The 26,004-nt window shown below is 39.0% G+C and overlaps 2 protein-coding genes across 4 annotated transcripts in view; one reads left to right on the top strand and one right to left on the bottom strand.

The window, feature by feature from the left end:
* CMC2 (C-X9-C motif containing 2) overlaps positions 1–16,594 on the bottom strand; it is a 46,757-nt gene extending 30,163 nt beyond the window's left edge. The window contains exons 1-3 of one of the 3 annotated variants that reach the window (XM_071209049.1): positions 16,231–16,348; positions 15,665–15,818; positions 7,093–7,204 (exon numbers count right to left, since the gene is read on the bottom strand). In XM_071209049.1, coding sequence (XP_071065150.1) covers positions 7,093–7,173 — 81 coding nt within the window. In that variant the 5' untranslated portion in view covers positions 7,174–7,204; positions 15,665–15,818; positions 16,231–16,348. Of the gene's footprint in view, positions 1–7,092; positions 7,205–15,664; positions 15,819–16,230; positions 16,349–16,504 lie in introns of those variants that run through there. The other 2 variants (XM_004449499.5, XM_004449497.3) reach the window with 2 other exon arrangements.
* An 18-nt stretch (positions 16,595–16,612) lies between these two features.
* The window catches only part of CENPN (centromere protein N), a 40,249-nt gene continuing 30,857 nt past the window's right edge, over positions 16,613–26,004 (top strand). The window contains exons 1-2 of the mRNA XM_004449494.4: positions 16,613–16,713; positions 20,843–21,023. Coding sequence (XP_004449551.1) covers positions 20,853–21,023 — 171 coding nt within the window. The 5' untranslated portion in view covers positions 16,613–16,713; positions 20,843–20,852. The remainder of the gene's footprint in view (positions 16,714–20,842; positions 21,024–26,004) is intronic.

Genomic DNA, 26,004 nt, shown 5'->3' with positions numbered 1-26,004 from the left:
CAATAATACACCACATAAACAGATTGAAGGAAAAAAATCACATGATTATATCTATAGATGCAGAAAAAGCATTTGACAAAATACAGCACCCTTTCTTATTAAAAACACTGCAAAAGATCGGAATACAAGGAAATTTTCTGAACATGATAAAGAGTATATATGAAAAACCCACAGCCAACATCGTTTACAATGGTGAAATCCTAAAATCTTTCCCTCTAAGATCAGGAACAAGACAGGGATGCCCATTATCACCTCTTCTATTTAACATTGTCTTAGAAGTACTTGCTCAAGCACTGAGGCAAGAACTAGATATAAAATTGGAAAAGAAGGAGTCAAAATTTCATTATTTGCAGATGACATGATCCTATACATAGAAAACCCTGAGAGGTCTACAACAAAGCTTCTAGAACTCATAAATGAGTTTAGTAAAGTCGCAGATTATAAGATCAATGTGCAAAATTCAGTAGCATTTCTGTACACCAATAATGTGCAAGCTCAGGAAGAAATCAAGAAACAAATACCATCTACAATAGTAAATAATAAAATCAAATACCTAGGAATAAATTTAACTAAAGATGTAAAAAACGTATACACAGAGACCTACACAACACTGTTCAGGGGAATCAAAGAAGACCTAAATAAATGGAAGAATATTTCCTGTTCATGGATAGGAAGACTAAATATTATTAAGATGTCTATCCTACCAAAACTGATCTACACATTCAATGCAATCCCAATAAAAATCAACACAGCATTCTTTAAGGAACTATAAAAACCAGCTATGAAATTTATTTGGAAAGGGAAGAGGCCCCGAATAGCCAAAGACATATTGAAAAAGAAAAACGCAATTGGAGGAATCACACTACCTGACTTCAAAACATACTACAAAGCTACAGTAGTGAAAACAGCATGGTATTGGCACAAGGAGAGACACACAGACCAATGGAACCAAACTGAGAGTTCTGATATAGATCCTCATATACATAGTCATATAATAGTCAATAAAGGCACCAAACCCTCTCAACTGGGAGAGAATGGCATATTCAACAAATGGTGCCTGGAGAACTGGATATCCATATGTAAAAGAATGAAAGGGGATTACCATCTCACACCTTATACAAAAATCAACTCAAGGTGGACCAAAGACCTAAATATAAGAGCCAAGACCATAAAGACTTTGGAAAGCAGTGTAGGGAAGCATATACAAGACCTTGTAATAGGAAATGGCTTCATGAACTTCACACCAAAAGCACGAGCAGCAAAAGAACAAATAGATAAATGGGACTTGCTCAAAATTAAAGCCTTCTGCACCTCAAAGGAATTTGTCAAGAAAGTGAAAAGAGAGCCTCCACAATGGGAGAAAATATTTGGTAAACATATATCTGATAGGAGACTTATAACCTGCATATATAAAGAACTCCTATATCTTGAAAATAGAAAAACAAACAACCCATTTAAAAAATGGGAGAAAGATTTAAACAGACACTTCTCCAAAGAAGAAATACAAATGGCTAAAAAGCACATGAAAAAATGCTCCAAATCTCTAGCTATCAGGGAAATGCAAATCAAAACTACAATGAGATACCATCTTACTCCCATAAAATTGGCAGCTATGAAAAAAACACAAGAATACAAATGCTGGAGAGGATGTGGAGGAATGGGAACAATCATCCACTGCTGGTGGGAATGCAGAAGGATACAGCCATTCTGGAGGACAGTTTGGCAGTTTCTCAAAAACCTTGCCATAGATTTGCCATATGACCCAGCAATTCTACTGCTGGGTATACACTCAGTAGAACTGAAAACAAGGACACAAACCAATATATGCATACCAATGTTCATAGCAGCATTGTTCACTATTGCCAAAAGTTAGAATCAACCCAAATGCCCATCAACAGATGAATGGATAAATAAAATGTGGTATATACATACAATGGAATACTATTCGGCTTTAAGAACAAATACACTACAAACACACGTGATAACATGGATTAATCTTGAGAACTTTATGTTGAGTGAAGCAACCAAGGCATTGAAGGAAAATACTACATGACCTCAATGATATGAAATAAGTAAACCAAGCTGCCTCAGAGAGCTAGAGACTGGATGATAGGCTTAAAGGAAATTGGGGGGTAGAAGAAGGATATAAGCTGACACCTACATGGGTGAAATCTATGATAAGCTAGAGGTATTTGTACAAGGAAGGGATAAAATGGGGGCATAGGGTTACCTGTGGGTGGGGCTTTGCGGGCTTGAGAGGCGCAAGGGATGGGAGGATGGGTAATACAGCCCAAGAAATTGGGGGAGGGTGCGGCAACATACGAACATAGGAGATTGTCAGGTATTTGGTTGAGAATATAATGCTGAGAAAACTTTCAAAAATATAATAAGGAAGGTTACCTGTTTAAGATGCTTAAAGAGGATAATCTGACACAGAACAGGCTCCTAGGGAATATGTGAATGCTCATTTTGCCATAGTGGGTTATATCACTGGAGACCCATATAATGAGAGTGAAGGTATACCCACATCCTGGGGAGGACTGATGCCCTCAAATAGACAGAATTGTATCTCTCAAGAGAAAGGGTGGCTCCCAGTGCATTAGGGCAGTTGAGCATGTCAAGCCCTTAACACTGTTGCAAGTATCTCTGAACATGGCCCTTCAAGCAATGAAGATTGACTGTCACTGTGGGCCCTAAGGGGAGGGGGAAAGAGGTATTGAATAGATGGAACCAATGTAACTGTGTGGGCAATAGAAGTGTTCCACAAGAGTACGCAAGGATGGATATAAGACATGTAAAATTGCACCAGAAATATATAGGGGCTGATAAGCTAAAATGTAAATCATAATGTAAAATATAAGATAACTAAAAATTTAGAAAATTGTATAGTCTAAAATATAAACCACAATGTAAACACAAATGTTACCTTGTTTGAAAACTATTGTCTCAATATCTGTACATCAGTTTCAGTAAATACAGTATGAATATGTAAAAAGATTATTGCTGTGGAATGGAAAAGGTTTTATGGTGGATATGTGGTAGTACTATATATTGTATATATGAATTACTGTGATCCAAAACTCTTGTGAGGATAAGCTTAATAATTAGAAAAAGAAACAGACATAGACACTGAGGAAAAGACAGAAGTAGTTGCCTTGCCAATTTGCATACAGGGCAACATTTATTGTAGTGTGGAAGGCAAAACGTCAAAAACAAAGGTTTTGCATTTTTAAATTTTTCGATACCCCAAATTATTTTTACCTTAATTTTTATAAATTAATATTTTTTCTATATCTAACCTTTAAACTCATACTATATTCCATTTTACTATTAAAGGAACCTAGCAATATATTTGGCTTCACTTTTGAAGAAGTTTTGGATCACAGAGAGGTTCAACAATGGCAGGGGAGGAATACTGGTGGGGGATGTTATTGACAGGGGACACATGGTTGGCAGGGAGTTCTCCAGGGCATATATCCAGGGTACATAAAAATGTTTGGATATTTTCATAGTGGTTACAATTAAAAACAACAACTGAGGGAGTGCTGAGTTCCTAGCAAGGGGAACTCTATCACAGTCCCTAAAGGAACAGCAACAATCCCCCAAGTGCAATGGCAAAGACCAAAAAAGAATGAAGGTCCAACAATGAGCCCTTGACACTAATGACCATGCTTGTGAGCCTGTGCACCTGAAATAAAAACAAGGTCTAGAGCTGCAGGGTGCAGGGTGCCTAAGAGTTACCTCCTGAGAGCCTCCATGTTGCTCAAATGTGGCCAGTCTCAAAGCCAAACTCAGTATGTAAATGCGTTGCCTTCCCCCCAGCGTGGGACATGACTCCCGGGGATGAGCCTCCCTGGTGCCGAGGGATTACTACCAAGTACCAGCTGATGGTGTAACTAGAAAATGACCTTGAATAAATGGGTCAACTCGGACCAGCAGAATATCTCAATCTACGTATAATACCAGGAGTTAAACATGCTTTTTGACCTGAATCAAAGGGGGAAATCGAAAGGACAAATGAGTTTATACGGCTATGAGTCTCCAAAAAGAGCCAGGAGGTTATCAGAGGGGTTGCCATTATGCACACCTCAGCAGAGTCCCAGAGACAGATAAAGTAGATACAACCCCGGGTACTGGTTCTTCTGAGGGCTACAGAGACCCACAGGTTCTATGGTCATGGCAGATGGAGTTCAGTACCATGTCAGTTGGCCCTACTTCGAAGTTTGTGTTTCTGTGTGATGGAGCTGGACTCAGATGTGATCTTTGTTCACAAGCCTCTCATTACTTTTACCGGAACTGTAGTTGGTGTTGGGGTTCAATATATACCCAGGGGATCTGACTCTCTGGACTGACCATGTCATAGCCAGGCCCTGGGCCTCAAAAGACTTCAGTTCCTGCACTCTGGTTTATTGGACTTACCCCACTCAGCTAACATGGGGGTGAAGAAGGTCAACCACCACACATAGGGAGCCAAGAGTGCCTACAACTGAAAGCAGGAGGATTGGATCCAACATCCATGTGGAATCTAAGGTCCTTCTTGATATAGATGTGGAGTGGACACAACCATTACAAGGTCCACAGGATGGAGGAATAGAGTATGGATTAGAGAGGACTTACTGATATTCTATTCATGAACTATTGTGATTAGTAATCGAAGAAAATGTGGCATTGGTGTGGAGAAAGTGGCCATGGTAGCTGTTGGGGTTAGGGAATGGGAGGAAGAGATGAGATGTGGGGGCGTTTTCGGGACTTGGAGTTGTCCTGGGTGGTGCTGCAGGGACAGTTACTGGACACTGTATGTCCTCCCATGGCCTACTGGGTGGAATGTGGGAGAGTGTTGGCTATGATGTGGATCATTGACCATGCAGTGGTGCTCAGAGATGTATTCACCAAATGCAATGAATGTCTCATGATGATGGAGAAGATTGTTGTTATGGGGGAAGGAGTGGGGTGAGGGGGATGGGGGGTATATGGGGACCTCATATTTTTTTAATGTAATATTAAAAAAATAAAGACGACAAAAAAAAAAGAAAGAAAGAAAAGAAACACATCTAAAGGGTTGTAATGGCAAAAAGCCTGAAATACCAAACTGTAATGTTATTGCAGAACATCTCTTCTTCCCTGTGCCTTTTTCTGCCAGGAGATCTTCTCTTATTTTTGCCTCTGCCTATATCTGACCATATACAAAACTGAACTATTAAGTCAACAAAAATAATAGTTCTTGTTCTTAAAAAAAGTAAACATTTTCTATCTTTCCTTAAAAATCTGAAGTTGCTTTACTTATATGGCCCGACTCATTTTCAGTTGCATAAATGGGTGGAGTATGAGAATAGCTCCCAATTTTTTTATCTAAATGTATGGGGACCCACAGGTTCTATGGTCATGGCAGATGGAGTTCACAGCCATGTCGGTTGGCCCTTCTTTGGAGCTGGTGTTTCTGCGTGATGGAACTGGACTCAGATGTGATCTCTTTTCACAAGTCTTTCATGCTACTTTACTGGAATTGTATTTGGTGCTGGGGTTTAAGATATATCTAGGGGATTTGAATCTCTGGACTGACAATATGATAGCAGGCCCTGAGCCTCAACAGACTTCAGCTCCTATACTCTGATTTATTGGACTTACCCCACTCAGCTAACATGGAGTTAAAGAATGTCAACCACCACACCATGGAGCCTAGAGTGCTTACAACTGAAAGCAGGAAAATTGCATCCAGTATCCATGTGGAATCTAAGCCCCATCTTGACATAGATGTGGAATGGACACAACCAAGCCAAGGTCCACAGGAAGGAGGAATACAGTAAGGATTAGAGTGGACTTAATGATATTCTATTCATGAACTATTGTGGTTAATAATTGAGAAAATGTGGCATTGGTGTGGAAAAAGTGGCCATGGTGGCTGCTGGGGACAGGGAATGGGAGGAAGAGATGAGATGAGGAGGCATTTTCGGGACTTGGAGTTGTCCTGAGTGGTGCTGCAGGGACAACTGCCGGACATTCTATGTCCTCCCATGGCCGACTGGATGGAACGTGGGAGAGTGTGGGCTATGGTGTGGACCGTAGGCCATGGGGTGCAGCAATGCCCAGAGATGTACTCACCAGATGCAATGGATGTGTCATGATGATGGGGGGAGAGTGTTACTGTAGGGGGAGTGGTGGGGTGGGGGTGGTGGGAGTGAACGGGGACCTCATATTTTTTTAATGTAATATTTTTTTGAAAAATGAATAAATTGAGTCGAATTTGAAAAATAAATAAATGTATGGGGAATATAATTTGCATAAGGTATATTATCATCAAAAACATTCCTTGATCTAGTAAAAATTTCTGACTTCACTGGTCAGAGATACTACTTGGTACTCACTTTTAATCTTTAAACTTTACTCATATAAATGATGTTTACTATTATTATTATAAGTTTATGTATATCATGAGAAAAATAACTAAGGCATCATAGGAAGTTAAAGAAAAACACAAATACATCTTGAAACAATTGTGTCATACATCAAACACATGATAAAAAGCTAGATACTCTACATCTATAATACTATCAGCCTGATTTAATGCATTCCAAGCATGGACTTCTTTTCTGTTTGATTTTAACCGTGGATTTTTTTTTCTATTCCACTAATTTAAGTAAACCTGTCAAGTTAGGCCAAACATAAATTAGACCTAATTAACATTTAGTTAACTAGATCTAAAGAATGTGTTTCATATCCTTTAAACATAGAATGGAAGCCATCAAGAAGAAGAAAATCTTAGAATAATTCCATTATGCTCAGAAGAGTCAGAGCTGAACACTGTTCTAACTCCCTATAATTAGAAAGAGGAAAGCATTTTATGGAACATAGATTCCAACCATTACATACCATTTTAAGGAGTTTCCTAAAAAACAGTCATGCTTGACTTTTCTAATTATAAAAGGAGGTAGTTTCTGAAAAATCACCAGTATCAACTGCTAATCTTTAATAGGCTCTCAAATCCATATTGACTAAGACATTATCAACCCCTCCATTAATGGAAATAACATTCTATATCAGTGTGTTGTACCTTAGTTTCATTTCTGCTTTATGGTCATTTTTCTGAATTCTTACATTTTTGTGACATTCCTTTAGTAAGTTAATCAAGATGTTGCATTCTTCAGTGTGCAAATGTGGAGATAAGTCAGGATGCATTTTAGAAGGTGATGAATCACAGCAGGGCAACCTGTGGATATAATAAGAGTGTCTTGAATATGCATGAATACATCTGTTAATGTGACCTAAAATATTTTAAGAACTTGCAGTGACCCTTTATCAGACAAGAATGTTGACTGCTATCAGCTGTGTGACCTCAGGCAAATTATTAAACTTGAGCTTAATCTTCCTCATCCAATGATTTAACATATTCAGCAAGTTATCAGGTGTGTTTAAAGAACCTGCATGTTCAGAAATAGAAGGAATCCTCAAGAGACCTAACACTGGAAGTAAGTACTCAAACAGAAAAGACTTACCTATATTAGAAAGCCTGACTCAAATATATCCCCTACATTCCTGAAATTCATTACAACTCACTTTGTTCAGATGAAATTCTACCAACTAAAATAATTGGCTTATTGGTCCTAAATTAAACAATGAAGTAAAACAAGATGAGTAAAAATTTTTTTTCTGAAAGTTCAAATTTAACAGATAATTCCATAAAGCATAATTATTACACTGAAAATCAAAACAAAATCTCAGAAATTAAGTTTAATTGGTTCATTCACAAAGTAGAAAATTAGCAGCCAAAGTCAAATGAAAAACATTATTTTGAGGTGTTTGCTATAGTTATGTAGCACTAGTACCCTATTATTTTTTCTTTACCTATTTATTTAATTAACAAAAGATTATCCAAAGAAAGAACCAACTAATTGCTGTTCTCTTTTAAAAGTTCCAAGAAAGAAAATATAGGAGAAAATCATGATCACAGGTTAGGCAAAAAGTTCTTAGATACAACATCAAAAGCACAATCCATAAAAGAAAAAATTGACAAAAATTTGATAAAAATTCATCAAAATTAAAAATTTTTGCACTTCAAAAAACACCACTACCCAGGTGTCCATCAATCGATGAATGGATAAACTGTGATATATTCATACAAAGGCACATTATACAGCTTTAAGAAGAAATGAAGTCATAAAGCATATGACAACATTGATGAACCTGGAGGACATTATGTTGAGTGGAGCAAGCCAGACACAAGAGGATAAACACTGTATGACTGCGTTACTATGAACTAAATATAGCATGTTTCATATTGTACAATCCCATTTATATAAAATATAAATATAAATCAATTTATAAAGATGAAATTTGATTAGTGGTTATGTAGGGCAAGAGAAAGCATGCATGCTAAGGTGCATGGAGTTTTTCTTTGTGGAGTAATGAAATAGTTCTAAAATTTTGTGTGATGATGAATGCACAGCACTGTGATTATACGAAAAGCCACTGATTACACACTTCAGATAGATAGTATGGTATTTGAATATATCTCAATAAAACTGCCTACTAAATAAATAATTATGCAAGAATAGTCAGAAATATCAGTTATGTACAGCAGGGGAAACAGAGATTGAGAAGAATTTTTTTATTTGTCTGTTTGTTATATATTATTATTATGGAAATAATGAAAATGCTCTAATAATGATGCAAGTGATGAAAGCACAACTATGTGATTATACCAAATACCATTGATTGTATACTTTGGATAACTGTATGCCTTAATAATATGTATCAATAAAATTGATTTAATAAAAAAAAAACCACAGAATTATACTTAAAAATGGTTCAAAAGGGGAAATTTGTGTTTTATATACATGTCACCACAATAAAATTTTTTTTAAATGCTCAAAAAAAAAAAACCATTAAATTGTTTAATGGATATGGAGTTTCAGCTTAGGTGAGGAAAAATTTCTGGAAATAGTGATAATGGTTGAACAACACTGTAAATATAATTAATGCCACTGAATTGTACATTTAAAAATGGTTATAATGGCAAATTCTGTTATATATATTTTACCACAATAAATTTTAAAAATTAAGTAAATGAAAAGACAAGCCACAGACTATAAGAAAATATCTGCAAATTATATATAATAAAGGACTTGTAACCAAAATATAAAAGAATATCTATAATGCAATAGGACAAATAATTCAATCTTTTAAAGCAGGCAAAAAAGGGGGCAAAGGATTTGAATCAATAGCTCAGCAAAGAAAAGGTAAGAATGGTTAATCAATCACATGAAAAAGTGCTCAACACCATTAGTCATGGGGGAAATGCAAATTAAAGCCACACACCCCCCAGAAGAGCAACAACCAAAAAATTGGACAATACCAAGTGTTGGTTAGGATGAGGAGAAACCAGACCTCACACATTGCTATTGGGAATGAAAAACACTACCGGCTATAGCCAGATTTTACCTAGGCTCATGTCTAAGCTACAATAAATGAATTTCGAGAACACACCAGGTTAGTTAGGCCAGTAAATTATTAAGGTAGGGAGGGAAGAGAAATGGGAGAAAATAACAGATCATGGGTCCCAGGGAGAGAGGAAAGGGCTGAAAAGTAATAAAGAGGACTGATTTATAGACTACAATTTCCCATTATAGATTATAAATGCCCAGGTTTTACTTGCATGGCCATCATGTCAGGGGAGAAAACATTAAGAGTATGGCACAGAAGGCAGGAACAGAGCAGGAACAGGCACACGCACCGGGAAAGGACGAAGGTAAGAAAGAGCAAAAGGCCTTTACACTTGCTTTTTAAACCATTAATTATTCCACCCCTTTGCAAAAGCATGGGAGAAGTCCCAGCTGTTTGCTCTTTTGATTGATTACCCCACCCATCAATCCCCTGAGAGGGCCCAATGATAATCTCCCTGGAGAATATCAGGGGCTTCTCCTGGCTTCTGGAGGAAATCTGTTTCAAATGGGATTTCTTGTAAGGGTTTTCTAGCAGTCATCTTAGGGATACTGATGTCCATGTGTTAATGGCGGCAATTTTTCTGCCAGGTTCCAGATCTATCTACTGATTCCTTATCTAGTCTGTTTCACTGGCTCTTTTAAAGAAATTAAACATAAGCTTACCATAGGATCTAGCAATTGCATCCCTAGCAATCTATCCAAGAGACGAAAATATATGTCCGTACAAAGATATATATGTGAATGTTCACAGAAGCATTATTCCTAATAGCCCAAAACAGGAAACAAACCAAATGTCCAACAAATGGGTAAATGGGTGGGCAAAATGTGGTGTATCCATACAATGGAATACTACTTAGCAATTTAAATGGAATGAACTACTGAAACATGTTCCAAGATATTTGAACTTAAAAAGCATTATACTAAAACAAAGAGGCCAGATGAAGAAAAGACTACATACAATATGATTCAATTTATATGAATGTCTAGAAAAAAAGACCAATTTATAAAAACGAAAAGCATATTGCTAATGCTTCCATAACTTGCTAAGCTGTTTTTGTCGGTTAATTTTACTTTTTGAAGTTGAAATAAAGTTTACTTTTAAAATTAAAAAAAAAAAAAAGATTGCCTAAGCCTGAGGGTTAGAGTGGGAAGTAATTTGTAAAGAAGCACAAAGAACCCTTTTTGACGATGAAAATGTTTTATAACTGGACTGTGGTGATGATTGTGTAACTACATAAATCTACTATAATCACTGAATTCACTTACAATGGGTGATATAGTATGTTATATATATAATATAGTATGTTAATTATACCTCAAAAAAGTGGTTTTAAAAAAAAGTTCCAAAAAATTAAAACTATATACCTCCCACTCCCAAAAAATAAAATCCTAAAAATGAATCTAAAAAAAATTATTCTAGAAGTTATAGTATACTTTGCAGATTTCAACTTATAAAAACACTAGACCACTGTTCTATTTAGTAACTTCTAAACATGTACATGAACGCATATGTACACAAATACGTACAACTGCAGAAGGTCACATATCAGGCTATTGTGCCTAGCTAAGGATTTGAATATTTGAAATAGAAATTGGAAATGCAGTGACATTCAAGTTTTGCTTGCCTGCCACCAGTTACAAAATCTTCTGACCTTGTACATGGGAAGCAGGCGCTCAACCACTGAGCTACATCAGCTCCTCAATGAGAGTTGGTTTTTTCATTGTTTTTAGGCGGTACCAGAGATCAAACCCATGACCTCGTACATGGGAAGCAGGCACTTGAGCTACATCCACTTGCCTACAAAGTCTTTTTAATTATAATGTGTTTGCCTCAGAAAAACAAGTTTTCATACAGTTCAGAAATTTAAATCACCTAATACTGTACTAATATTATGCACCTATATGTATTTATAGTATAAGTTATTTGGTTTCTGCCTTGCTGATTTTTTTCTTAAGAAAAACGTATACCGTTTTAGTCACCTAAAAAATGTCAACAACATTTAATTTTGTAAATGTATTTGACAAAATATTTTTGCACATATCTATGAACTAGCCCTTAAGTTTGTCTTTACAGTTCAGAAAAGAAACAAGTTTATGAGGCACTGAAATGCTCTCTTTAATTAATTGACAAAGTAAATACTTGAAGAGACACCTACTTTGCATGTGTACTTGCATAAGTAAAAAAGACATTTATTTTTCTATTCCATAACAAAAGCTTACTTCAAATATATAGACCCAGCAGGGTTTCAACCCCACATGACTGTGTCAAAGAATAAGATGGTTTAATTCAATTTCCTTTTCCTATTCTTCTTGGTATAAGAAGCATTAAACTAAAGTTCTAAACACTAACCTTATCCCTTATCTAATAAATTCCTTACTTTATCTATCATTTCCCTCTTACCTCCCATAAATCTTTTTAGGTACAGTCTTTTTCTCCCCTTTTCCTCTATACACTCTTTGACCTGTTCTCACTTCTTCTACCCACCTTGTGTGGTCATCTGGCTTAGCCTAACTGTTGGTAAACACACAGCTATACAACTATACTCTTGGATGTAACAGACAAAGCATGGCTATAAAACAATGGCACTGTTCTCTTAGAACACATTTAAATGAGTGCTGACACCTCCCAGTAGACATCTTTAAAAAGCCTATTCTAATGATACTATCAGAACTCAAAGTATTTTTTATGAAATGGAGAAAAGCTAAATATATACCCCAAATATATTACATATTCTTAAAACAGCTCTATGAAGTAGATACACTTTTAAATTAAACTGAACCATTAGAAATTGCCTTTCTCTAGATGCATTACCTATATTTTGCATAGTGAAATTGTGCCCCAGTCACACAGTAAGTGGCAGAGCTCCTACCCAACAATACCTCACCATGACAGACTTTTCCCATGTTCAAAATAGGGAAGACCAGCCATCAAAACAGTTTCTGAATGAAATAAATTCAGAGAGAAAAAACAACTTCCCAAAGAGCCCTGGTTTGCTGTAAGTTCAACAGGTGCTAATTCTAGGGCCTCAGTTCCAGATAAATCAATGTAATATTATGCGGTATTACTAGAAATAGAGCATCTGTCTAGATCAAGATAAAGAACAGTTCCACTGTTCTCATCACTGATCAGCCACATCCAGAATATGAACCATTTGAATATTCCTGGGGGGAGTGCTCAGGATAGAGATGGTTCTGACACCAGGTTTTAACAAGGAACCATCACTGAAGCTGGGAGTATTTACCACTTTAGAGAAGCCTACAAAAGAAAAGCTACAAAAAGAAACAGTCCAGTTAAAGATTTAAAGGGAGAAGATATGGGTTTGAAGGCAAAAATATGGACTCAACTATTTACATTTTGGTCACTTAATCTGAGACTAAAGTCTCCTATTCCATAAAATGGAATTAATATCTTAAGAGTTGTCATGGGGTTTAAAATAACATACATGGGAGTATCTCAAAGAATAAATAGTGTGACACATGTAAAGTATCATTTGTATATCTGAAATGCACTCAGCACATAAAAGAGGCTGAACTGAAATTACTCTGATATTTCCAAGGACAGGACTTAAAACCAAAGGGTAGAAGTTAGAGGCAGATGCCATCTATCTATGGAGCTGTCCAACAATGAAACAGGCTGCTGTGTGAAGCTCTGAATTATCAGTCACAGTATACCCAAAAAGAGTTTGGTTTAAGGATCTTAGAGGATATTCTTGTATTGCATTGTCAAATTTCTTCCCAAATCTAAGTTCGCAATGACTTTAAACCATTCCAAAAATTCACTCTCAAAGGATAAACATTTGCCACCACTAACAATATCACTGAAAACAATTTCAAACAGGTAGTGTGCCAAAGCAATTACAAACATAAAAGTGAAGCAGGAGAAGCAGATGTAGCTCAAGGGTTTAGCGCCTGTTTCCCAAGTACAAGATCCCGGGTTTGATTCCCAGTACCTCCTAAAAACAAATAAAAAGAAACAAATGAAAAACCAACTCTCATAGGGGAGTAGATGTAGCTCAGTGGTTGAGCACCTGCTTCCCACATACGAGGTTCTGGGTTCAATCCTCAGTACATCTTAAAAAAAAACTGGGGAAGTGGATGCGGCTCAGGTGATTGAGCTCCCACCTACCACATGGAAGGTCCACGGTTCAGTTCCTGGTACCTCCTAAAGAAGACAGGAAGCTGGTGAGATGAGCAGGTGTAGCAAACTGACACAATAAAGATGATGCAACAAGAGACACAAGAAGAAAAGCATGATGAGAGACACAACAAAGCAGGGAGCAGAGGTTCCTGGTGCCTCCTAAAGAAGACAAGCAAGATAGTGTGCTGTCGGGACAGGCAGGCATGGTAAGTTGACACAAAAAGATGGCACAACAAGAAACAAAGGAGGAAAAGCATAACGAGAGACAAAGCAAAGCAGGGAATGGAGGTGGCTCAAGAGATAGGTGCCTCCCTCCCACATCAGAGGTCTTAGGTTCAGTTCCTGGTGCCTCCTAAATAAAGAAGACAAACAGACGCAGAAAGTACAAACAAAGAGGGGGAGGGGAATAAATAAATAAATGAATGTTTAAAAAAAAAGTGAAGGGACCACCCATTTGCAATTAAAGCATTGTGCCTGGATGTTTGCTGTAAGAGAGGGAAAGAGAGAGAAAGAGGGAAATCCCATTTAAACTACTATTATTTAAACACAATACTTCAGTCCTTTACACTGGCATTTTGAAAACATTAGAAGGGTCAAAATTACAACACCTACGCCCCTTTAATAGCCCCCACTCACTTTCTCGAGGATGCACTTTTACTATAATAATTCCAAAACAATCCACTGAAACTCTCAAAAATTTTCAGCTGAGCCAATTAATTTGCTCTTTTGATATCTAACATGCCCCTGCAAAGCAATTTTCAGTTTTACTAGGGTAGGCGGGGAGGGTAGAAGTAGTATGGTACTCACATTGAAGATACAAAAATTGGTCGTATTTTATTTACTGTTTCACTTTATTATACCAAGATTGAGGGAAAATTTTCTTATTCTAGGATAGACAGCAAATTTCAACCAGCAGGTGGCACAATTTTAGAAAAGAAACCAAGAGTCCAAAATATATTATCTCTAGTAAAGAAAATGGGTAAGCATTTTAATAACACACTTGAGTAGATGTATAATCAGAGGAGGGAAACCCTGTATTTTAAGGCCACTTGGTTTTTCTCTAGAAAGATTTTCCTGTTGTGTGGCTGCATCAGAGAACTTTCTGCAATTTCTAATGTTATTTTTTAAAAAGCAAAAAACAAGGTCAGTAAAAGTATCTTGTTCAAAATCTAAAGAATCTCTTCTCCAGGGAAAACTGTAAACTATTATTTAAACTTTCTAAAACATATTTTTAAAAAGGTTACATTTCAAAAGCACTGAAGTTAGTTAAATCAGTATTTGTCCAACATTTTTAAACTTTGTTATTTCAGAAGAGGTAGCAGACACAGCAAGGGTCTACCTACTCTGCCCATTTTCACTTTTCACACAGCCACAAAGTGACCAATTCTAAACAGATGCTTTTCAATACGTGATTAGTGCTACCAGAACACAAACCATGCCACAGGTCTGCCTGGGAGAAGGGCATCAGGGACTCTAACCTCTCAGGGAGTGGAACCACAGTTGCATATTTCCCTAAAGAAATATTTATCAGCACTTACTAGATGCTGAGCACTCTGCCAAGTCACATGAATTTCAGAGAAAAAATGTGTCCACCTCTCAAAGAATTAGTAAGAGAGTATTTTTGTAAATGCACAGTAAATTCTCAATAAATGTTTGCTGAATGTTGAATTTATGATTAAAAGAAATTGAGAACTGGTACAGATCTGCACACAGTAAAAAATAAGACACGAGATACGGCTCATTTTATATACACTAAGTACAAAAGCCTGAATTTACAGGAAAGATCTAAAGGATGTCACAACAGAATCCTTCTGCCAGTGCAATCTTCATTTATCCACTTAAAGTCAAAGTTTCCAAAATTTCTATTTGCTTAAGACTCTTCACAGAACACCTACTGTGAAAATACAAGCACGGTAATCTTTAAACCCCCAAAACGGCTACTTTTCTTGCAAAGTGTACAGGATGTCAAGTCGCAAAACGGATTAAGTGACATCCGTCACTACACTGAGAACAACTCTTAACAGGCGCAGCAAATCCTAAATTCCTAAATGACAATAATTAGCAACAATAAGATGTACTGCGCGCTCACCGTGTCAAACCCAGTGTTGAGGACCTCACTTCTCACACCTTACGACGTGGGTTACACCCATTTCACAGACGAGGAAGCAGAGGCAGGCTCGGGGTCGGGTGTGCAGAGGCGGGGTGCGCCCAAGGTCACACAGCTCGAGCCGCGAGGCAGACACCTACAGTGAGTGAAAGGTGTGCCTCCCAAGCCTGCTCTAGACCAGCTGAGAGCAGAGGTGTTTGAACGCACCCCCAGCCACCCTTGCAGACTCCCTAGGATCGTCCCCAAAAGCCAGGCGCAGTGGCTCGGCTGCCAGGCTAGGGGAGCAACACCCCTTCCCCGCAGGCCCCAGAGGCAGGTCTTCCCAGTCCGATCCCAGGAGGGCGGGTAGAAAGTCCGGACAGAAAGTGGCACGGCGGTACGCGCCAGCAGGGTACGTGAGGAAGGACAAGTGGGGAGCCCCGCGACCTCCCCGGACGCCCACAGCCAGGGCGAGGCCGAGGGAGAGGCCGCTTCTCAGAACCGCCGGGATTCCTGAGACTCCCCTTTCTCGCGGCCACACTGGGAGGGCTGAAGCACTAGACACTTACGGAGACTCGGAACCCCACTCTAGCGGTGGGGAAACCCAGAGTCCCGCCGGCTCTGCGTGGGGCGAAGGCTCCCGCGACCTCCACAGCCAGCCCGGACGGCCCCACCCCCGCCACGCGCGGCCTGGGGCGCATGCGCCACCCAACCCCGGGCCGGCCCATTTTCGAGCGTTGTGGGGGTCGGGGGAGCGAGTCCACTGAGGCAGGGCAATACCAAAACAACAAACCGAACCAGTAAACCAGAATCGGCGACTTAGATTCAAACCACCTAAACAACCTGCTCTCCTAAGAGGAGTCACGCTGGCGCTCGGCCTCTTCCGCTCCCTTCGCTCCCCTCCACGCGGTCCCCGGCGCCGAGGGTACAGTCTGAGGTCTGAGCACCGGTGGGCGGGGCTCTGGGGGCGGCGGGAACTGCCATTGGTGGCTTTGAAGGCGCCTGGAGCGGGAAAGGCTGCTGAGGCGTGGGACGGCTGGAGATGAGGGCCGGTAAGAGAGCCCCTGGCGGCTGAGAACGGGCCGAGAAGGGTGGTGGGAGCCTCGGGAGGCCAAGTCCCAGGCCTCGGCTTTTTCTCGGCTACGGCGAGTGCGGGCCGGGCGCTTGGTCTCCGGCTGGGGACTCGAGGAAGCGGAGATGGGAGAGGGCTGCCCACTCTTCCGAGCTGCTTAGCTCGCTTATTTGCCCTGAATTGGGAGTTTCGATTTGATTTTTAGTTTGCCTTGGCTGCTGTCCTTTTCTGTGCGTGCTGCCTCTCGCATTACCCTCCTGTGGCAGCTCTTCAGCGGTGTTTTGTCGACAGGAACGTTATTTAAAACAAGTCTTTCATCACGCATTCATTCTAGAAATACATACTGAGCCTCTGTTATGTGCCAGACACTTTCCTAAGCGCTAAGTAAAAACGATATATATATATATATATGATATATGATATATAAAGACGTGTATAAATATAAAGATAATACTCGGGAGTCAGATTAAGTCTTTTTAAGGGTTTTCCAACTTTCTTTAGGGTTGAGTGGGCTCTTTCTCCCAGAATTCTTTAGAATGGCGTTCTGCAAACTTTACCGAGAATTGAGAATCCTCAGACGTTTTGCTCTTTAAAAACGCAAAATCTCAAGGCCTACTTGCGCCTCCTCTCCCAATTTTAGTTGCTGGAGTCCAGGAATCTTCGTTTTAAGCAACTCCCCCGCTCACCCCACCCCTCGCCGTGTTCTTGGTGGGAAAAATGTTGGTTTGATACCTCACTGACGGTTAAGAACTAATCCTTCCGGGTTGTTTATCTCCTCATGCGTATCGCTTAGGGAAAGTTTCTAGTCATTCATTCCATAAGTATTTATCAAGTCCATATTAAACGGTGCTTGGGCTGACTAGATTTACTGACTAGACATGTTGGTCTAGATTTTAGGGCTATAGCTATGAATAAGACAAACATAACTCCCATCCTTTTGGATCTCAGTAAAATATTGTAGAGACAATAAAATAATAAGATAATTGCAGATCTTAGCGAAAATAGGCAGTGGAAGGTGGGGAAATAACTTTAGATTGGGTGGTCAGAAAAAAACCTCTCTGAGAAGGCATCTAAGCTGAGACCTTAATTACAAAAAGAAGCCATCCATATGAGTATGTTTAGGAAGAACCTTCTAGGCAGGAATAACAACAGGTACAGTGGAGGGATCATTTTGCATTAGAGAAACTAAAAGTTCACAGGAGCTGGAGCTCAGAAAGCCCAGGAGAGAACAGTAGATGATGGGGAGGGAGGCAAGGACCAGGCAAGGCACAACCTTGTAGACCATGTAAGGAATTTCGTCTTGACCATGAGACAAGGAAACAAACCAGACTCAATTTTCATGATCCTGCTTCTGTTCCCATGTTCTTATTTCAGTTATTTTTCTCTTTCTAACGATAACTAATCATTCCTCTTTATCTTTTTTTTACCTCTCATTTTCAGTATCTTTTAAAAATACAGCCAACTACCCATATCTTCTCTGAAGAAGGCAGTTTTATCATAAATTATATGCAGTATTCAAAAAATTCTTAAGGTAGAAGTAAGTCACAGCCAGGATACTATAGAGGAATACACCAGTATGTCATTGGAAATCCTATAATATTTGTGGGAGTGGGTGGAATTGACAGACTGGCTTCTGACAGATTTACATCAATATCTGTGTACTCCTGCCTGGAAGACAGGCTGTTAAGGGAAGCTAAAGTTTGTAGATTCCAGCTTAAACTTTGTTTAAAAATCACACTTGCTTGCTTTTTATGTTATATATTTTAAGAGAGAGAGATGCTCATCAGTGTCCCCAAATAGGTAGCACACTTTGAGATCAGCTGTCACACTTAGCGCAACACAACTTCTGCCCTGAGGAAAGTAATAAAAGGACTCAGAGTCCCCCTTCCCTACTCATCATCTTTAATACTGCCACTATTTATACTAATGAAGATTATTGCCCTTGCCTATTATGGAGGGAGCCAAAACAGATTTGGGGCTCAAGATCTTTTGGACAGTTGACTCACCTTCAGGCATGGGGCAGGAAAAATGCAGGTAATGGCTTTATGTTATTAGTGACTCTTTAAAGAATCAAGAGATTATAATCCTCACTTATCCCCAGCTCTTGCTATATCCTCTGGACCCATAAATCCAGCTGTTTATTCAATATCTCCCTTTGGGATCTAATGGTTATCTTAAATTTTCAGGTTGCAAATAAAATTCTTAAGCTTTCCTTTGCCCCACCCACAGTCTTCTCCCAGGTCACAGCAACTCCATACTTTGAGTTGCTTAGAGAAAACCTTGGTATCATATTTGATTATTCTTTTTCACTCACACTCCATGTTGAATGTATCAGGAAATCCTGTGGGCTGTCTCTCAAATATATGTCCTGATGGTGATGATGGTAGCACAACACTGAATGTAATAAATACCACTGAATTGTATATTCAAAAGTGGTTAAAATGGGCAATTTTATATTGTATACATGTTACCACAAAACAAACCAAAAATCACCATAGACCCACACATTGCAAAGAGTAAACTCTAATGTAAACTATGGACCTTAATTAATAATATAATTCTAATAATGCTAGTTTATCAATTGTAAAGAAATGTACCACACTAATGCAAAATGTTAATATTGGAGAACACTGGGGAGGGGATGGGGGTGTGTGGTAAGGGAACTCTGTACTTTGTGTGTAATTTCTCTGTAAACCTACAACTTTACTAAAATATAAAGTTTTGAAAAAATTATATCCAGAATCTGACCACTTCCAACTCCTCCACCTTGATGCACCATCATTCTTACGGGCATTATCACAGCAGCCTCCTATTCAGTTCCATGTTTTTGTCCTAGCCTCCCTAGACTACATTCTCAGCACAGAAGCCAGACTGATCCTGGTAGAAAACTAAATGAGAACAAAGCCTGCCTCTGCTCAGCACCTTCCAGCAGGCCCATTTCTGTGAGCGTACGAGCTGTAAATCTTACAGTGGCCCAAAAGGTTCTCCAGGATCTCTGATCTCATCTCCTCCACTATATCCCCTCACTTGTTTCCACGCAGCCTCATTGGAGGCCTTCTCATTGTTTCTTGAAGGCCCCAGGCAGGCTCTGGCTTCAGGGTTTTGCCCTTGCTGTTTTTTCTGCCTGGAAAGCTCTTCTACCAGAAACCACATGGCTCACTCCCTCTCTCCAAGGATTACAACTGTCCACTTCTCTAGGAGGCCTACTCTGCTCACCCTCCACTCAAGCCTCACTTCCAACCTGCCTAACACCACTCCATTTTTTCTACTGCACTTTTGCACTTTTCTCTCCCCAGCTCCCCCACTGAAATGTATGTATATTGGCAGGGACTTTTTATTTATTTCTTTCCCCTTCCCCCCCCCCGCCCCAGTTGTCTGTTCTCTGTGTCTGTTTGCTGCTTGTTCTTCTTTGACTGCTTTCTGTTCTTGTCAGTGGCACGGGAATGTGTGTTTCCTTTTGTTGCATTATCTTGTTGTGTCAGCTCTCTGTGTGTGCCGTGCCATTCCTGGGCAGGCTGCACTTTCTTTCGCGCTGGTCAGCTCTCCTTACGGGGCGCACTCCTTGCGCGTTTGGCTCCCTTACACGGGGGACACCCCTCCATGGCAGGGCACTCCTTGCGCCCATCAGCACTGCGCATGGGCCAGCTCCACACGAGTCAAGGAGGCCTGGGGTTTGAACTGCGGACCTCCCATGTGGTAGATGGACGCCCTAACCACTGGGCCAAGTCCGCTTCCCAGCAGGGACTTTTGTCTGTTTTGTTCCTTGATTTATCAATCCCTGGTGCCTAGAAAAGTGTCTGGCATGCATAGGTGCTCAGTAACTTGTTACAGGAATCAGTGAATGAATGAATGAATGGTATATCCTTGCCATCAAAGGATCCAAATACTCTAACCAAGAAAGGAGCAATAGCACTAATTTTGAAAAACTATTACGTATTTAAATATATAGCTTAAAGAGAAAATAAAGTCCTTATGTTAAATCTGTCTGCTATGTGATGGTAAAAGATAAACATTTGGATGTTCAAAATCCCAGCTAAAAATATGGTGGTGAAAATTCACATTTAAGTTTAACTTATGTATTTGTTTTATACTCTGTGATGTTGTTAAAGAGCCAAAGAGATGGATGAGACTATTGCTGAGTTTATTAGGAGGATCATCTTGAAAATCCCCATGACGGAAATGACAACAATCTTAAAAGCATGGGATTTTTTGTCTGAAAATCAACTGCAGACCATAAACTTCCATCAAAGAAAGGAGTCTCTTATTCAGGATTTGCTTCTGCTTTGTGAGGTAACAGTATTCAAAATAATTAAACTTGAACAACCTGCTATCTCTCAGTTCTTTTTCTTTCTTCCTTTCCTTAATCCAAAAAGGATTGCAGGAGCTACTAAACTATTTATGAAGCGACAAAGCCTATGTACTGCTATAGTGTAGTGGAGAGGTAATGAATTTTTATATGGCTTTAACTTACAAAGAATGCCTATAAATCAATAAGGGGAAAAAAGTAAATACCTTGAATGGAAAAAAAAAACACAACAAACAATGCAAGTATAAAAATGTGCAGTATGTTTTTCTTAAGATATTTTTAATTGAGTGTATCATTCATATATGCACATGCATAAACAATAAGTGTATAGTAAAGATTATGGACTTATAAAATAAACATACATCACACAGGGGTCTCATACATCAACCTTTCACCAACACTTTGCATTGTTTTGAAACATTTGTTACAAACTTTGCAAGAGCATCGTCAAAATATACTAACTAAAGTCCTTATCTTAAATTTGGTGTATTTTTCCCCCAACCCACCCTATTTGTTAAAAATATTTTTTTATTACAGAGTTTGTGAACTTGCAAAACAATCATACATGTGTGTAGAATTCCCATACAATACCCCTTCACCAACACACAACATACCGTGGTAGAACATTTGTTACAGATTATGAGATAATATTAGACTATTACCACCAATTATGGTCTGTAGTCTATAACTGGCACATAAAGCTCCATTATCAACACAATATGTCTTTGGCATCAATGCCAGAATATTATAGTATTGCTGTTAACCACAGTCTATAGGTCACACCAATTGTAGTTTTCCCAAGCTTCTCCACATTCCCACCACCCTGCGATGGTGATGTACATCTGCTCTACCTCACAGAAGGACACTTGCATTTGAACCCTCAATCATAATTCTCATCCACCTCTGAGTTCATTGTGTTATTCAGTTCCTAGATTATTCTTTAGCTTTCTTTCAATTGACATTTACTTTTCAGCCACAATCCCATTTATAAAAACAGTTGCTACTCATTATAATGTGTTACCCTCAACTCTATCCATTTCCACACCCTTAAGTCAAGTTAGTTAAAACTTCTGCATACATTAAGCATCAGTAGGTCTTTTCAACCCTCCTCTTATCTCCTACTAACCTATACTCTAGGTTTTAACTCCAAGTGTTTATTCTTCATATTTAATTCATGTTAATGAGACCATGCAATATTTGTCTTTTTGTGTCTGGCTTACTTCACTTAATGTAATGTCCTCAGGATTCATCCATGTTGTCATATGTGTCCCAATTTCATTTCTTCTTACATAGTATTCCATCGTATGTATATACCACATTTTGTTTATCCATTCATTGGTTGACAGACACTTGGGTTGTTCCCATCTTTTGGCAATTGTGAATAATGCCGTTATGAACATCGTGTGCAGATGTTTGTTCATGTCCTAGTTTTTAGTTCTTCTGGAGATATCCTAGTAGAGGAATTGCTGGATCATATGGTAGTTCTATATTTAGCTTCCTGAGGAAATGCCAAACTCTTCCACAGAAGCTGCATCATTTTACAATCCCACCAACAGTGAAGGAGTGTTCCCATTTCTCCACATCCTCTCCAGCACTTATTGTTGTTTGTTCTTTTAATAATGGCCATTCTGTGTGGTGTTAGTTGATATCTCATTGTTGTTTTGATTTGCATTTCCCTAATAGCTAGTGATATGGAAAATTTTTCATGTGCTTTTTGGCCATTTGTATTTCCTCTTTGGAGAAATGTCTTTAAATCTTTTGCCCATTTTTAAATTGGATTGCTTGCTCTTTTATTGAGTTGTATGATCTCATTATATAGAATGGAAATCAAACCCTTATCAGATATATGGTTTCCAAATATTTTCTCCCATTGAGCGGGCTACATTTTCACCTTTTTGATGAAGTCCTTTGATTCATGGAAGTGTTTAAGTTTGAGGAGGTCCCATTTATCCATGTTTTCTTTCATTGCTCGTGCTTTTGGTGTAAGGTTTAAGAATCTACCACCTAACACCAGTTCTTTTTTTTTATATGCTTTTTCTTTTTTATCATTTCTCTCCCTTCCCCAACCCCTCCTTCCCCCCAGTTGCTCTCTCTGTCCATTTGCTGTGTGTTCCTCTGTGTCTACTTGGATTCTTGTCAGTGGCACCCAGAATCTATGTCTTGTTTTGTTGTGTCATCTTGCTGTGTCAGCTCTCCACGTGTGCCATGCCATCTCTGGGCGCTGCATTTTTTGCACTAGGTACCTCTCCTTGCAGGGTGCACTCCTTGCACGTGGGGCTCCCCTATGGGGGGACACTCTTGTGTGGCATGGCACTCCTTGCACATATCAGCATTGCACGTGGGCCAGCTCATCACACAGGTCAGGATGCCCTGGGTTTGAACCATGGACCTCCCATGTACCACCAGTTCTTGAAGATGTTTCCCTACATTTTCTTCTAGGAGCTTTATGGTACTTGCTTTTCTATTTAGGTCTTTGATCCATTTTGAGTTCATTTCTGTATCAGGTGAGAGATAGGGGTCTTCTTTCTTTCTTTTGGCTATGTATATCCAGTTCTCCCATGACCATTTGTTAAATACACTATTCTATCCTAGCTGGGTGGATTTAACAGGCTTCTCAAAAATCACTTGGCCGAAGATGTGAGGGTCTGTTTCTGAACCATCAGTTTGGTTCCATTGGTCTATGTGTCTATCTTTATGCCAATACCATGTTGTTTTTATCACTATAGCTAGGTTATATGATTTAAAGTCTGGAAATGAGAGTCCTCCAACTTCACTTTTCCTTTTTAAGATATTTCTGGCTATTTGGTGCCTCTTACCCTTCCAGATAATTTGATAATTGTGTTTCCCATTTGTTTAAAAAATGCTGGTGGAATTTTTGTTGGGATTGCTTTGAATCTGTATATCAATTTGAGTAGAATTGACATCTTAATGATACTTAGTCTTCCAATCCATGAGCATGGAATGTTCTTCCAATTATTTAGGTCTTTTTTTATTTCTTTTAGCAATGCATTATAGTTTTCTGAATACAAGTGCTTTACATCTTTGGTTAAGTTTATTCCTAAATATTTGATTCTTTTAGTTGCTATTGTAAATGGAATTTTTTCCTGACTTCCTTCTTAGATTGCTCATTACTAGTGAATAGAAAAACCACTGATTTTTGCATATTGATCTTGTAGCCTGATACTCTACTGAAATCATCTCTTAGCTCTAGCAGCTTTGATGTAGAATTTTTGGGACTTTATAGATATAGGATCATATCATCTGTAAATAGTGAAAGTTTTACTTTCTTTCCAAATTTGGATGCCTTTTATTTCTTTTTCTTGCCTGACTGCTCTAGCTAGAACCTCTAGCACTATATTGAACAGCAGTGGTGACAGTGGACATCCTTGTCTTGTCCCAGATCTCAATAGAAAAGTTTCAGTCTTTTACCATTGAGTACAATGTTAGCTGTGGGTTTTTCATATATGGCCTTTATCATTTTGAGGAAGTTTCCTTCAATTCCTATCTTTCATAGTATTTTTATCAAGAAAGGATACTGTATTTTGTCAAATGCCTTTTCTACATCAATCAATCAGATCATGTGATTTTTCTTCAGTTTACTAATGTGTGTATTATGCTGATTGATTTTCTTGTATTGAACCACCCTTGCATGCTTGGTATAAAACCCACTTGATCGTGAGGAATAATTTTTTTTTTTAAGATTTATTTTTTATTTATTTCTTCCCACCACCCCAGTCCCTCTGTTGTCTGTTCTCTGTGCCCATTCACTGTGTGTCCTGTGTCTCCTTGTATTCTCATTAGGCAGCTCTGGCAACTGATCCTAGGACCTTCCAGAGTGGGAGACAGGCAATTACTCTCGCACCACCTCAGCTCCCCTGTTCTACTACATCTTCTTGTTTTCTCTCCTCTGTGTCTCTTGTTGCATCATCTTGCTGTACCAGGTCTCCTCATCAGCTGGCACTCCTGCATGGGGCAGCTTTCCCATACGGGGCAACATTCCCACGCAGGGCAGCAGTCCTGCATGGGACCACATTCCTGAGTGGGCCAGTGCTCCGCATGGGCTAGCTTACCACATGGGCCAGCTTGCCCTCACCAGGAGGCCCTGGAGATGGAACCCTGTGTCTCCTATATGGTAGATGGGAGCCCAATTGGTTGAGCCATATCCGTTTACTGAATAATTATTTTAATGTGTTGTTGGATTTGATTAGCAAGCATTTTATTGAGGATTTTGCATCTGTATTCATTGGAAAAATGGGTCTGTAATTTTCTTTTTTCATAATATCTTTATCTAGCTTCGGTATTAGGGTGATATTGGCTCCATAGAATGAGTTTGGTAGTGTTCCTTCTTGTTCAATTCTTTGGAAGAGCTTGAGTAAGATTGGTATTAAAAATTCTTTGAATGCTTTGTAGAACTCACTTGTGAAACCATCTGGCCCTGGGCTTTTCAATTTGGGGAGCTATTTGATGACTATTTCAGTCTCTTTACTTGTGATTGGTTTGCTGAGGTCTTCTACTTCTTCTAGGGTCTGTAGGCTGTTTGTATGTTCCTAGGAATTTTTCCATTTTGTCTATATTGTCTAGTTTTTTTACATAAAGTTGTTCATAGTATCCTCTTATGATCTCTTTTATTTTTGTGGTGTCATTTTTTTATTTCATTTATTTGCATATTCTCTCTTTTTATCTTAGTCAGTCTATCCATGAGCACTTAAAAAGAATGTATAGCCTGCTGTTTTGGGGTGCAGTGTTCTGTATATGTCTATTAGATTTAGTCCATTTCTCATATTATTCAATTCAAACTCTCTGTTTCTTTTTTTTTTTTTTTAGAGATTTATTTATTTATTTAATTTCCCCCCTCCCCTGGTTGTCTGTTCTTGGTGTCTATTTGCTGCGTCTTGTTTCTTTGTCCGCTCCTGTTGTCAGCGGCACGGGAAGTGTGGGCGGCGCCATTACTGGGCAGGCTGCTCT

This window comes from Dasypus novemcinctus, chromosome 18, assembly GCF_030445035.2.
Source record: "Dasypus novemcinctus isolate mDasNov1 chromosome 18, mDasNov1.1.hap2, whole genome shotgun sequence".
NCBI classification, from domain to species: Eukaryota; Metazoa; Chordata; class Mammalia; order Cingulata; family Dasypodidae; genus Dasypus; species Dasypus novemcinctus.
The sequence above is the reverse complement of the archived record's forward strand: the minus strand, read 5'-3'. Positions and strand labels throughout refer to the sequence as shown.